Genomic DNA, 12,300 nt, shown 5'->3' on the forward strand with positions numbered 1-12,300 from the left:
GCCGAGCTTCAAGGCATTCCAAAAAAAATCATCTTTTCAAAATATTGTTGAAGGTGGGTTTCGAACCCTAACCTCTCTCAAGTTTCCCAAATCCCAACTGACCTACCACTATGCCAAAGCACATATTTTAGTCATCACTGAAAATATTATATACATACTAAAAGTACTCTATATTAGCAATGGGAAAAGTGAAAAATGGGATTCGAACTACGAACCTTTTGATAAAAACCTAAGGGCCTACCCATTACAGTAACAATAACTTGTTGAATAGAATTGCAAATATGTTATATATATACTTATATCCGAGCCTACCGAGCTTTATCGAGATCGGTAGGTTGATCAAGCTCGGCTCGTTCGAGCCTTAGAACCATGTTCAAACTCGGCTCATTTAAAGCACGGATGAGCTTCGGGCCGAGCTTGAGCCAGCTCGGTTCGTTGTGCATCCCTACAGATCACTGGATTCTTTCGGGTTCAGATTCAGTCCCAATGGATGAGAGTCTATCACAAATGGGGATAAGACTTATCCAAAAGAGTCCTCTCATCCTGAAAATCACACAGGAGGGAGGGATGTTGGAATGTGATAATATTAGGATAAGCTAAATGGCTTGCCCTTTAATCGATGTGCAGGGTGGTGGAGCTGTCCCAGGCAGGGATGGCCAAACAAACTGTCGTCCCATAAGTGGGACGGCCAGACGATCTGCCGTCACAAGATGGAACGGCACCAAGTGTCGCCCTCCCTTGGTACAGGATAAGACGGAGAATAGGGATCGGACGACAGCGATGTTGTCATCCGAGGCCTGACCAGACAAGGAAGAAGGGCCTGATGGCAGCAAGCCTGTCGTCCAGACCGAAAACAAGACTGAGAGGGAGCCGGACGACGGGACTATTGTCGTTCGGGTCCCAAATGAGGAGAGAGAGGGAGCCGAACGGCGGGATAGGCCGCCATCCAGATCCCAAATGGGGAGAGAGAGGAACGGACAAGGGGGTACCCACCATCCAGGACCCCACAGAGGACAGGATGGTGGGGGTACCTGCTGTCCGAGAACCCAAAGACGACCAAACAGCAGCGTACCCACCATTTGAGACCCCAAAGAGGGGAGAGAGAGTGGAGGACGGCGGGGGTATCCGCCGTCCGAGTTCAGCTGGGGCACCAGACGGCAGGGCTTTTGCCGTCCAGGTGTGCGGCCGCGGAGAGAGAGGGCCACCGGACGGGACCTGCTCAAGACAAACTGGGGCCGGCAGTGGGTGTGTCGCCGTCCGAGACAAGTTCAGGATGACAGGACAGGACCTAAAGGTGACGGGAAGACGACACCCCGTATGTCGTCCCCGTCCCCAGACAAGGCCCAGGTTTTAGGCATTTTGAAAAAAATTGGGTGTCTGCAATCATATATGGGCAGTAACCAAATTACTAGTAAGCAATAGGTCGATCAAGTGATACTCCCAACACATACATTCAACAAATTATCCAGTTCTACAAAAACACAAAAACACTAGCTTTAAATAAACTTCCGGAGAAATTTCCCAGTAAAATAAATGGTGTTTTACTGTTGTTGCTTGATTTATACATATTCATTTATTTGTAATCATGTGGTGGTTTTAAAAACTAAACCTATATATTGGTCTCTTTTGTGCTTCTGATTGACTTGATGTCTAAAAAATAAGGCTTCAATTTCTGCATAAAATCTTTTCTGTTGCAGTTGTGTTTAAACTAACTGGATCTGTTCATTTTCATTTCATGGTCATGTTTATGTTTTTTAAGCTTTCTTAAATCACCTATGCAAATGACCCTGACAATTTGCTTGCATTACTGGGAATACGGAGATATGGATAAACAATTGAAAGTTGTTTATCGTGGCATAAATTCTCGACTCTATGTTTTCCCTTTATCAAATTTGTGTCTCACCTAGGAAAATGTCACAAACGTTTATCCTGTGTGGACAAAAAGTACCTACACAGAGGAAATACTGCTTCAGTTAATCGGGTAGTATTCTATTTTTAGGTCCATTCCTATTATATGATGATCGGCCAGGCCATGTATTCTACCAATGATCTCTGAAAGTACTAATATGTCCCTGATCCATCATTCATATATTTCAGCTGTTTTTTCAAGATTCATAACTAAAGCTTCTCCGTCTGTGTGTGCATAATTCAACAGGCAACCCTGCTGATAAGCTGGTCGCTGTGCTGAACAGCAACCGCACTGCTCACAATTCTACTTCACTCTATGATAATCCTGGCCTAGGTTGCATTGCTTTGCAGTACATAAAAGCCTACCAGGGCCAATGTGGTGAAGTGTCAGGTCCTGATGCCAAGAAGCCTGCAAATTCTGATTTTGCACAAGTCTTTGCACCCAACTGTGGGGTTGATGCATCCACACTGGGCACCATTACTGGACGTCTAATTGGTTGCCAAACCAAATATGTCCATGCTCCTGAAGCTTTTTCTGAAATTTTGGTAAAAGATGCACCTGGCTTGTCCATTGTTTATGACAAGAACCACACAGAGTTGGGTGCTGGATTGAGTGGAACAGATGGTGGGTCACCATATTTCTGGTGCATTTTGTTCAGCAGCGGGGAACCGAATAACAGCTTTGTTTTGCTGGGAGGCACAGCCAAAATTCAGAGGCCTGGGTGCTACAGTGGCACCAATGACTCTTGCAGTGGTGCATCAAGGCATACAGCAGTTGGAAGTGTCACTCTGAGTGGGTTTTTTCTTGCATTGGGCTGTGCATCTCTTCTCTTGGTTGTATGATTTGACCGATTTTGAGGGCTGGAGGTATTATATATCGTGAATGTTGTTCTGTTGCATGTTTGAGAATTGTTTGATACTGTTCTCTTTTTCATCCATTTTAGTTTTGTGAGAGCGGCAGCAAATATTTGTTTGCTTTTCCTGTCTTTCTGTACATGTATGTGCACAAAAATATCAAGAATGCATGTGCTTCCTGTTCTTTAGATATATGTGCAAGCTTTGTTGCCACAGTTGAAGTCTAGCCAAGTCACAGGCTCAGGGCCTTGAGTATTTGCGTATCAAACTGAATGGATTCATCTTACATTGATAGGACTCGAGTGTAAACATATGGTTTGGTGCTCGAGTGGTATCTCCTACTTAGTTCCAGTGCAAAGTAGATGGAGTCATAGCTGGGCTTCGACTACTTGCTGCCCTAGCTAAATTCTTTTAGATGAATACATAGATACCGAGTAGATGTGCATTCATTGTTGATGAAATGTACAAAATTTTGTCAAAGTCAACTTTCTCTTAAATATCTTAGAAGCTAGATTTTATTTATAATGAACACACATTGAACCTTACAATTCAGATGGATTAAATATCACCTTGATATGAAGTTGCAGGGAAATTTGATTTCCCATATTTACTTGAATTTATCCTTCTTTAACGTTGAAATATCTGCCTTTAACTTATTGATATTTAAAACAATATTCATGAACCAAAAAGATGCAAGTTAAGAAAGTACAATCTAAGAATGCTACTTTTGACATTCCAAACTTTGGACCCATCATGTCTGAATGATGTAACATATTAAATGCAACAAAACTTTCAGCTTTAATATTTCATTTATTGCAGATTGTACCCTCAACTTTGAAGTCAAGTTGTTAATTATGATCAGTTTTGCTTGCAAATGAGTTGAGCCAAAGGCTATTTGATAAGAAATATTAGATAATCATTATATATAGAGAGGCGATAATATGTGCTCTTTTAAAGTTGCTTTTTTTTATCAGGATTTGATTTGGATCCAGTTTGATATCATATTGGGCTTGCTATAGACTATTTCTGTCAGTTTTCACTAGGATCGGTCACACGTAAAAAGAGAGATGAAAGAGAAAGGAGTTTTGGCTGTCACGATTTCCAATACTAAAATTGTGACCTAAAATTTGTATATATATCCTTCATTTACAGTATGGGTTGGGTCTGATATATTATCAAGACTCATAATACAAAATAACAAATACAAGTAAAGAATACATAGACAAATATATTTTTTCACCCCCTCTCAAGTAATCATGGTTTTGAACCATGAACAACTTGCCTTTAAGTATCCAAAAATGATCCTTGGTCAAGCCTTTTGTGAATATGTCTACAACTTGCCTTTCAGTGTTAACAAATTTGGGCTTGATCTCCTTTTTTTCAACCTTTTGTCTCACAAAATGTTGATCTATCTCAATGTGCTTGGCACGACTGTAATGAACCGGATTGAATGACATGTTGAGAGCACTTTGATTGTCGCACAACAAGACAGACTGAGATATCACTTCTCCCATTTCAGTTAGCAAATGCCTGACCCATGTGACTTCAACAATAGCGGCAACCATGGATCTGTACTCAGCTTCAGTACTTGATCTAGCAATGGCCTTTTATTTTCTACTGCTCCAAGATACTAAGTTTTTTTCAATGAAGATGTAATATCCTGATGTAGACCTTCGTTCATCTGGATCTCATGTCCAGTCTACATCACAATATACAGTAATCTCGCGCATGTCCTTGCCAGATGATTTTGGAAAATATATCAATTCATCCTCAACTATTCTTTTCAGATATCTGAGTATCCTTTTAACAGCCTCTATATGCCCAGTACGCAGTCCATGCATGAACTGGGACACCTGATTGACTGAATAACAATATCAAGTTAAGTGAATGTGAAATACTGTAACATCCCTATTAGGTTGCGGTACCTGGTGGGATTCTCACACAAGTCTTCATCATGGGCACTTATTTTTTGGTGAAGAATACTTGGAGTTCCTAGGGGTTTACAATCCTTCATACATGCTTTGGTTAGAACGTTCATCGTATACTTATGTTGATTGAGAGTCAACCCATCAGCTCGACTATCAACTTCAACTCCAAGAAAATAGCGTAGGGCTCCAAGGTCTTTCATTTTGAATCTTTAACTCAGTAGTTTCTTTACTTCTTTGATATGATCCTCAAAGTTTCATGTGATGACAATATCATCAACATAAATTAGAAATAAGGTGATCACATTTTGCCCTCTAAAGATGAACAATGAGTGATCTAGTAGGGAGTGAGCAAAGTCATGCTTCGAGTCTCAAGAGAGAAGCTATCAAACCAAAACGAGATGCTTGCTTTAGGCCATAGATAGCCCTTTTTGGTCTACATACATTTGTCTTACAATCTTCCTCATAGTATCCAGGTGGTTGTTCCATGTAAACTTTCTCCTTCAAATCTGCATGCAAAAATGCATTATTGACATCAAGCTAACTCAGTGTCCATCCGTGTTCAACAACTAAAGAAAGAATGATTTGAATCATTTTCATTCTCACCACTGGATTAAATGTCTCATCATAGTCTTGTCTTGCTTCTTGTGTGAAACCCTTTGCCATGAGTCTTGTCTTGTATCGTTCAATGGTCTCATTTGGTTTATATTTTATTTTGTAGACCCATTTACATCCTACCACATTTCTGTTAGGCAGTATGGGAATAATTTCTCATGTTCCACATTCATGCAAGGCTTTTATCTCATCATTCATGGCTTCTACCCATTTCTTAGAAGTGGTTGCCTGGTAGTACATAATAGGTTCATCTTCCTTGTTGAGAGCAGTAAAAAAGAGTTGAAAATCCATGGAGAAATTATTGTAGTTAACCCACCTATCAATAGGATGTCGTATGTGATTGGATCTCTTGACGTCAAGGGTGTGTGAGGAGTTAGGTGCAGCCTCTTGAGCCCGATTTAAGAGTCATGAAGCAGTCATTCTCTGTCTGGTGTAGGAAATGCCCTTATACCTTTCTGATTCCAATGGTGGTGGTGCTTCACAGTTTTGTGATTCTGATGTACCAACGATTTTGGGACTCTCTTCTTCATGTTGCACACAGTCTGAATGACATTCTTCATTCAAACTATCAAAGAGCTCTGAATTCAGCCAAGGGTAATAAACTTTAACTGAGGTAGAGGACATGACACCTATGTCAATTTTATGATCGCAGTTCAGCTCATCAAAAATAACATTTCTTGATATTTTGATGCATCTGCTAATGAGATCATAACATATGTATCCTTTGTAGTCATCCGCATATCCCATAAATCTACACTTCTGAGCCTTATCCTAAAACTTGTTTCTCAAGGACTGATCAATATGCACATAACAAATACATTCAAAAATATGTAAGTCATGATAATCAGGATGAATTCCAAAAAAGCAATGATAAGGAGACTTGTTTTCTAAAGCAACCATGGGCAATCTATTTATCACATGTACAGCAGAATGAAAGACTTATGTCCACAGATTGATGAAAAGATGATTGTCATGAAGCATACTCATCATACTTTCAACAATATGCCTATGTTTGTGCTCAACAATCTCATTATGTTGTGGCGTGTGTGGGCAGGACACTCTTCTTCCAATCTCATTAATTTGAAGAAAGAAAATAAAGTCACTGGATGTGAACTCCCCTCCTCCATCACATTGAAAAAATTGAATGGACTCGGAGAATTAATTTTTTACTAAGGACAGGAAGTTCTGAAACAAAAGGAAAGCTTCAGACTTATTTGTCATGAAGTATATCCAGGTGTATCGGGAGTAACTGTCAACAAAAATTAGATAGTACTTGCTTTCATATCCAGAGATGACTGGAGCAGGCCCCCATACATCAGAACATATTATCTTAAAAGGCTTTGAAGCTCTCTTATTAATGGAACGAAAAGGTAATACATGACTCTTGCATAAAAGACAACTAGAACAATTTTGACTTCTCTCTTCCACATTGAGACTTTCTTTTGGAATGAGATTATTAGAAACAAGTTTATCGATAAAATAACTCCCACAATGTCCTAAACAATTGTGCTATAGAGAAGGCTTACTATATTCAGAAATACTAAGAACATTTTCAGAAAGACATAACTCTAATAGAGACTTCAAAACCAGGTGAGTAGGATAGGCCGAATGACATGAATCTTCTTGAAATACATATATATTGTCTTGTCTCTTTCCTTCAGTGAATGTTTTTCTCGTACGAAGGTCCTTGACCTGCACAGAGAAGGGAGCAAATTCGACTGAAGTATGATTATCATCAACAAGTTTAGAAACATAGATAATATTTTTCTTGATATTGGGAGCATGAAGGACATTAGAGAGTTCAAGAGTAGAATGTGACATGGGAATGATAGACTTTTCAATGTGAATAACAGGGTGGTAAGATCCATCTTCATTGACAATTTTACTTTTTTCAAAATAAAAAATAGGTTTGAAAAGTTTACCTACATCACTAGTCACGTGAGTTGTTGCCCCAGAGTCAACGAACCAAGTTTCTTGTTCATTCTGCTTTAGATTCAATCCCGACAAGGCAGATACTAACAACTCTTTAATCTCTCCATTGTCTTTGGTGTTGTTGAACTTCTTTTTGGATGTTTTCTGATGGGACTTTTTTTTATTTTCAGGATTAAGCTAATAATTCGCCTTAATATGCCCTTTTTTTATGCAAAAGAAGCATGTCAGAATAGGTCTTGATCCCTGAGTAACGGTGGGTGTGGGAAGTAATTCACGTCCCCCATATCCATTTTGTTGTTGTCCTCCTCGCCCTCATTCTCGATCATAAGTCATTCCTGTGACAAAGATCTCTTTGGTATTCGTATGAGTGTGAGTATCTTCAGAAAAGCCTTTCAGGGTCATTTCATACTAAATTAATTTAGCCTGAAGCTCATTAAAGGTGGGAAGAGCAAGTAAACACAGTAATGAAGTAACAATTATGTTATATTCTGATCCCAATCCACTCAAGGTTTGTTGCATCATATCATTGTTGCTCACAACACATCCTATAACCGCAAGTTGATCTGTGATGGTTTTCATCTTGTTTAGATACTCCATGATGGTCATGGAGTCTTTTCTCAGTAGCTTAAATTCTCTCTTGAGAAAAAACATTCTTGCCTGAGAAACTTGTGAATATGTTTGAACCAATCTCTCTCAAAGTTGCATGGTTGTATAATTGTCAGAAATTACAATAAGTACCTCTTGAGAGAGTGTAGAGGTAATGTACGCGACCACTGACTGGGCTTTCTTTTCTCAGTTGAGATATTCTGCATTTTTTAGATACACAATTGAGACTGCCCCTTTATCATCCTTCTCTTCTTGCGCAACAAATTTCAGTGGAGTTGAAGCAGTTTCATTCAGATGACCTAAGAGACATTGACTCTTTATAAAAGGAATGATGTCTTTTCCAAATCAAGAAGTTTGAGGTGGTCAATTTTTCAGAAACAAGTTGATTGAGAAAACTCGAAGAGAGACCAGATTAGAAAGAATGAGAGGAATCCATAGCTTAAGGTTAACAAGGTATTCTCGAGATGCACAGTCCACTGCTTGAGAAACTTGTTGGTCATTCCTTCTTGCCTTTGTCCTTTTTTTTATTTGCTATGATAAATGCAAAAAAAGGAGCAGAACAGCTCACGCTGAACAAACTTTCATAAATCGCAGATGGGAACTATGTTGGTTCAAGAATAAAGAGTTTCGTGAATATGGAATTTGACAACAAGTGTATTTCAGGCATAACGATTTGTAGGCACAACGATTTACAGACACAATGATTTGTAGGCACAGCGATTTGTGGACACAATGATTTGTAGGCACGACGATTTGTAGGCACGACGATTTGTAGGCACAGCGATTTATAGACACAACGATTTGTAGGCACAACGATTTGTAGGCCCGATGATTTGCGTGATTCAGCAATCAAGAAATATGGTATTCCAAATCTGATATTGATGGATGATCAAACCGATTGTTTCAGACAAGGTTTGGCATAAATAAGAATTGCGAGACCAAGAATATTCACGATCAGAGAGTATTTCAGATCTGAGAAAATTTAGGATCTGACGCAAGGATTAAATATTTCAGATTTGACGCATGTACACAATCAGATCTGAATATTCAATACAAACCGTGAGACGAGAGTAAAAAGAAGAACTGGGAGAAAGAAGAAATGGAACCTTTCAGGTCTAACGTAGATTCACATCAAATCTGAATACTCAAGCACTAAAAATAGTAGAGAAGGAGTATATGAAAGAAAGAAGAAGAAAATAGAAGAAAAGTGTGGAAGAAGAAAACCTCTTGATTGGATGCAGGTCGATCTCTCAGGTCAGACCTTCTGGAAGCAACTTCGAAGCCCTAGATTGATCTCTGCTCTGATACCATGTCAGTTTTCACTAAGATCGATCACACGTAAAATGAGAGATGAAAGAGAAAGGAGGAGTTGCGACTGTCACAATTTCCAATACTGAAATCATGATCTAAAATATGTATATATATCCTTTGTTTACAGTATGGGTTGGGTCTGATATATTATCCAGACTCGGAATACAAAATAACAAATACAAGTAAAGAATACATAGACAAATAGACTTTTTCAATTTCAACCCAAATGTGGCCCAAAACTTAAATGATTCAGCTTTTGAGCTTGTTCCCAGCCAATGGTGTCAGAATATGTTTATAAATTGAACTAGTTTTCAGAAGATAAAAGGCTGAATTGATTGAAATCAAATGCGAATAGAATCGTTTTGAATTGGTTTCAAAAAAATTAAGTTTTTGAATATATATATATATATATATATATATATAGAGAGAGAGAGATAGATAGATAGATAGATAGATAGATAGATAGACAGATAGAGAGAGAGAAAAATGGGTACATGCTAAATGGGTTTTTCTGCTCTTTCGGTATTTTTTCACAGTTCTGACCCCATAAATGTATTGGGCATGGTCAATTTATGAGAAATTCACACCTGGATCATGTGTTTTCGATGAAAAAATGATATTTGGAGCCTCAAAATTTTACAAAGATTTTGGACCGTTGATTTTTCGAACCTTATAAAAACCCACCATGTGTCCGAATCGAACAGTTCAATATGATCAGAAATTAAAAATAAAATGAAAAAACCTGAAAAACTCATTTAGCATGTTTTATTTAACATATTTCATTTAACACTTACCCATCACTCTCTCTCTCTCTCTCTCTCTCTCTCTCTCTCTCTCTCTATATATATATATATATATATATATATATATATATATATAGTGAACTGTATCATCAAACACATAAATCATCTGACATAATCGCAAGATGAGTGGCGCAAGTACTGAAAAGATTTTTTAGCGGCAGTCTTGACCGCCCTAAAAAACCTGAGCAGAAAAAAGATTTTTAACGCTGGTCATGACCGCCGCTAATAATGCCTTTTTTTTGTGCGACTGAGCGTCGTTCAATGCTTATCCCGTCCACTGTTTCTGGATTTTATATATATATATATATATATATATATATATATATATATATATATATATATATATAGAGAGAGAGAGAGAGAGAGAGAGAGAGTTGGCCTGGCACTGCCTGAATTAGTTCTTTTTCGATTCAGGCGGATTCAATTAGATTTTGATAACATTGTACCCAATCCAACTTTGAGATGAAACAAGACCAAGTCATCTTATGGCCTAGGTTTCACAAACATCAAAATCAACTGGTGTCTCAACCATATAGATGAAAGAAGCCTGACCAATAATGCAATTTAAGCCTCCCATAAGAGTTGAGAGAAATCACGAAAGAATATGGAAGAAAAAGAATCGAGAGAAATCACGAAAGAATTATGGAAGAAAAAGACGAAGATAAAGCATTTTATTCCTTTCTTTTTTCTGCTGTTACAAAAAAGGCATAGCATCTGCAATTAGTAGCAGATCAATCAAAAAACAGACTGGCATCAACCCATCGACAGCTTGCACCAGGAGTGCAGATGTAAGCCAACATGCACTTTTGTTAATCAATAATGGCAGTAGGTCTAATTTCTCCCCACAAGGACTGTGGTTGCGCTCATCTTCGGGGATCCAGCACAGAAATTGTTGCTTTTTTTTTTTACCTTGTTTACCTTAGTTATTAGGGTCTTTAGGGAAGACCTGTGTGGGACAGTTTTCAGGTGTAGGATGCTTTATTTACCTAGGTATACTGTGTTTTCAAAAGCTTCTTGTTGAACCAGCTCCCATTTCAATATATACCAACAAAATTGTCTTCTATCCACTGGTCGAAGACATCGCATCAACCTGAGAGCATTAGTAGATCTGATAAATCAATTCATGTTTCTCTGTCCATTCCAATCTTTGTCCAGCTTTGCTAACTCTAGCTTCTCAACCTGTATCTTCTTCGTTATGGAAGCACGTATTCTTATTCCATCTTTTCCCAAATCTCCTTTAATGGAAGGAATATAAGCTTAAGATGAAAGACCTGCTACTTAGTGCACTGGCTATTTATTCCAAAATTTCAGACATGGAAGGATGTCACGAGTTCAAAGCCCAGGGGGCCATCCATGCCACAAGGGCTAAGTTGGGTGTATAGAAAGGTTCTCAATAGTTTTATCAATCAGAGGTCTGCCAATGTGCAGTTGGTGATTTGTAAAGGGAGTTGTTCAATTTGACCGGGACAAAATAAAATCTAATTTCTGATGTCTGATCGAAATCGATTACTGGTCCTTAGAGAGAGAGAGAGAGCACTATCGGCAAGAGACATGATTGAAAAAAATACTAAATTTTCTCATAAAATGCCAATTGAAGAAAATATCATTTATTCAATGAGAAAACCTGGGGGATGGCCTTGGCCCCACTTCCATTTATTAACCACAGAAGAATACAACAGTTTGCTTCACCCCACAAACATGACAGTTTTTCTAATAAGAGCTGCTCGGTTTTTGCAAAACAAATGAAAAATGATCATACAGGTAATTTAATGTGTTTCGCTAAAAACCCTATAATTTTTTATATTTTTTCTCATATCCAAAATCGCAAATATCTGCATTTAGAATAACCTTTTTACCCTTCGCAAGTGCAATTTTTAAAATATATATGAATTTTCTTTTAAATATGTGACTATTTTTTGAAGACTAGTCTCTATTCTCAGGTTTGTAACTCTTCGCTTTGATATCGAAAACGTGTATTTTTACTGTCATTGAAAACCTGAGACATAAGCCTATAACTTTTCTGTTTTGAGTCAGAACTGAAAACCCCTTTAGAGCTCTTGGTTTTTACCTCCAAAATAGAAATAAAAGCATATGTGCAGATTGGAACATACACAATTGCGGCTTTTCTGTCTCTTTTATGCTATTTTTTTGTCACATGTGTTGAAATGAAGAAAAATATAAAAAAATACAAAAATATATGAGGACGTTAGATTTTCAATGCCACTAAGATTACTTTGATTTGATGAGCGATTAGGGAGAAACATTATCTGAAATATAAAATGTTTGATTGTTTCAATCTACAGAGCATGCTTTTATTCCAGTTTTTTAGGTCAAAAATAGAAACC

The 12,300-nt window shown here is 37.9% G+C and overlaps 1 protein-coding gene across 1 annotated transcript; it reads left to right on the plus strand.

Moving 5' to 3' along the window:
* Positions 1-1,018: 1,018 nt before the first annotated feature.
* LOC149846850 (uncharacterized) lies at positions 1,019-2,771 on the plus strand. Its single transcript, XM_089992697.1, has 2 exons — positions 1,019-1,319; positions 2,156-2,771. Exons 1-2 carry the CDS (start codon positions 1,019-1,021, stop codon positions 2,749-2,751), a joined length of 897 nt encoding a protein of 298 aa, XP_089848823.1. The 3' UTR covers positions 2,752-2,771.
* Positions 2,772-12,300: the final 9,529 nt, after the last annotated feature.

The sequence above is a fragment of the Nuphar pumila genome, chromosome 2 (genome assembly GCF_984573655.1).
Source record: "Nuphar pumila chromosome 2, dmNupPumi1.hap1.1, whole genome shotgun sequence".
In the NCBI taxonomy this organism is placed as follows: domain Eukaryota; kingdom Viridiplantae; phylum Streptophyta; class Magnoliopsida; order Nymphaeales; family Nymphaeaceae; genus Nuphar; species Nuphar pumila.

Excerpts from the sequence above, each read along its gene's own strand:
- LOC149846850 (XM_089992697.1), top strand. The coding sequence starts at position 1,019 with ATGGTGGGGGTACCTGCTGTCCGAGAACCCAAAGACGACCAAACAGCA. Across the intron at positions 1,320-2,155 it reads GGGAAGACGACACCCCGTAT|GCAACCCTGCTGATAAGCTG; the intron begins GTCGTCCCCGTC and ends ATAATTCAACAG.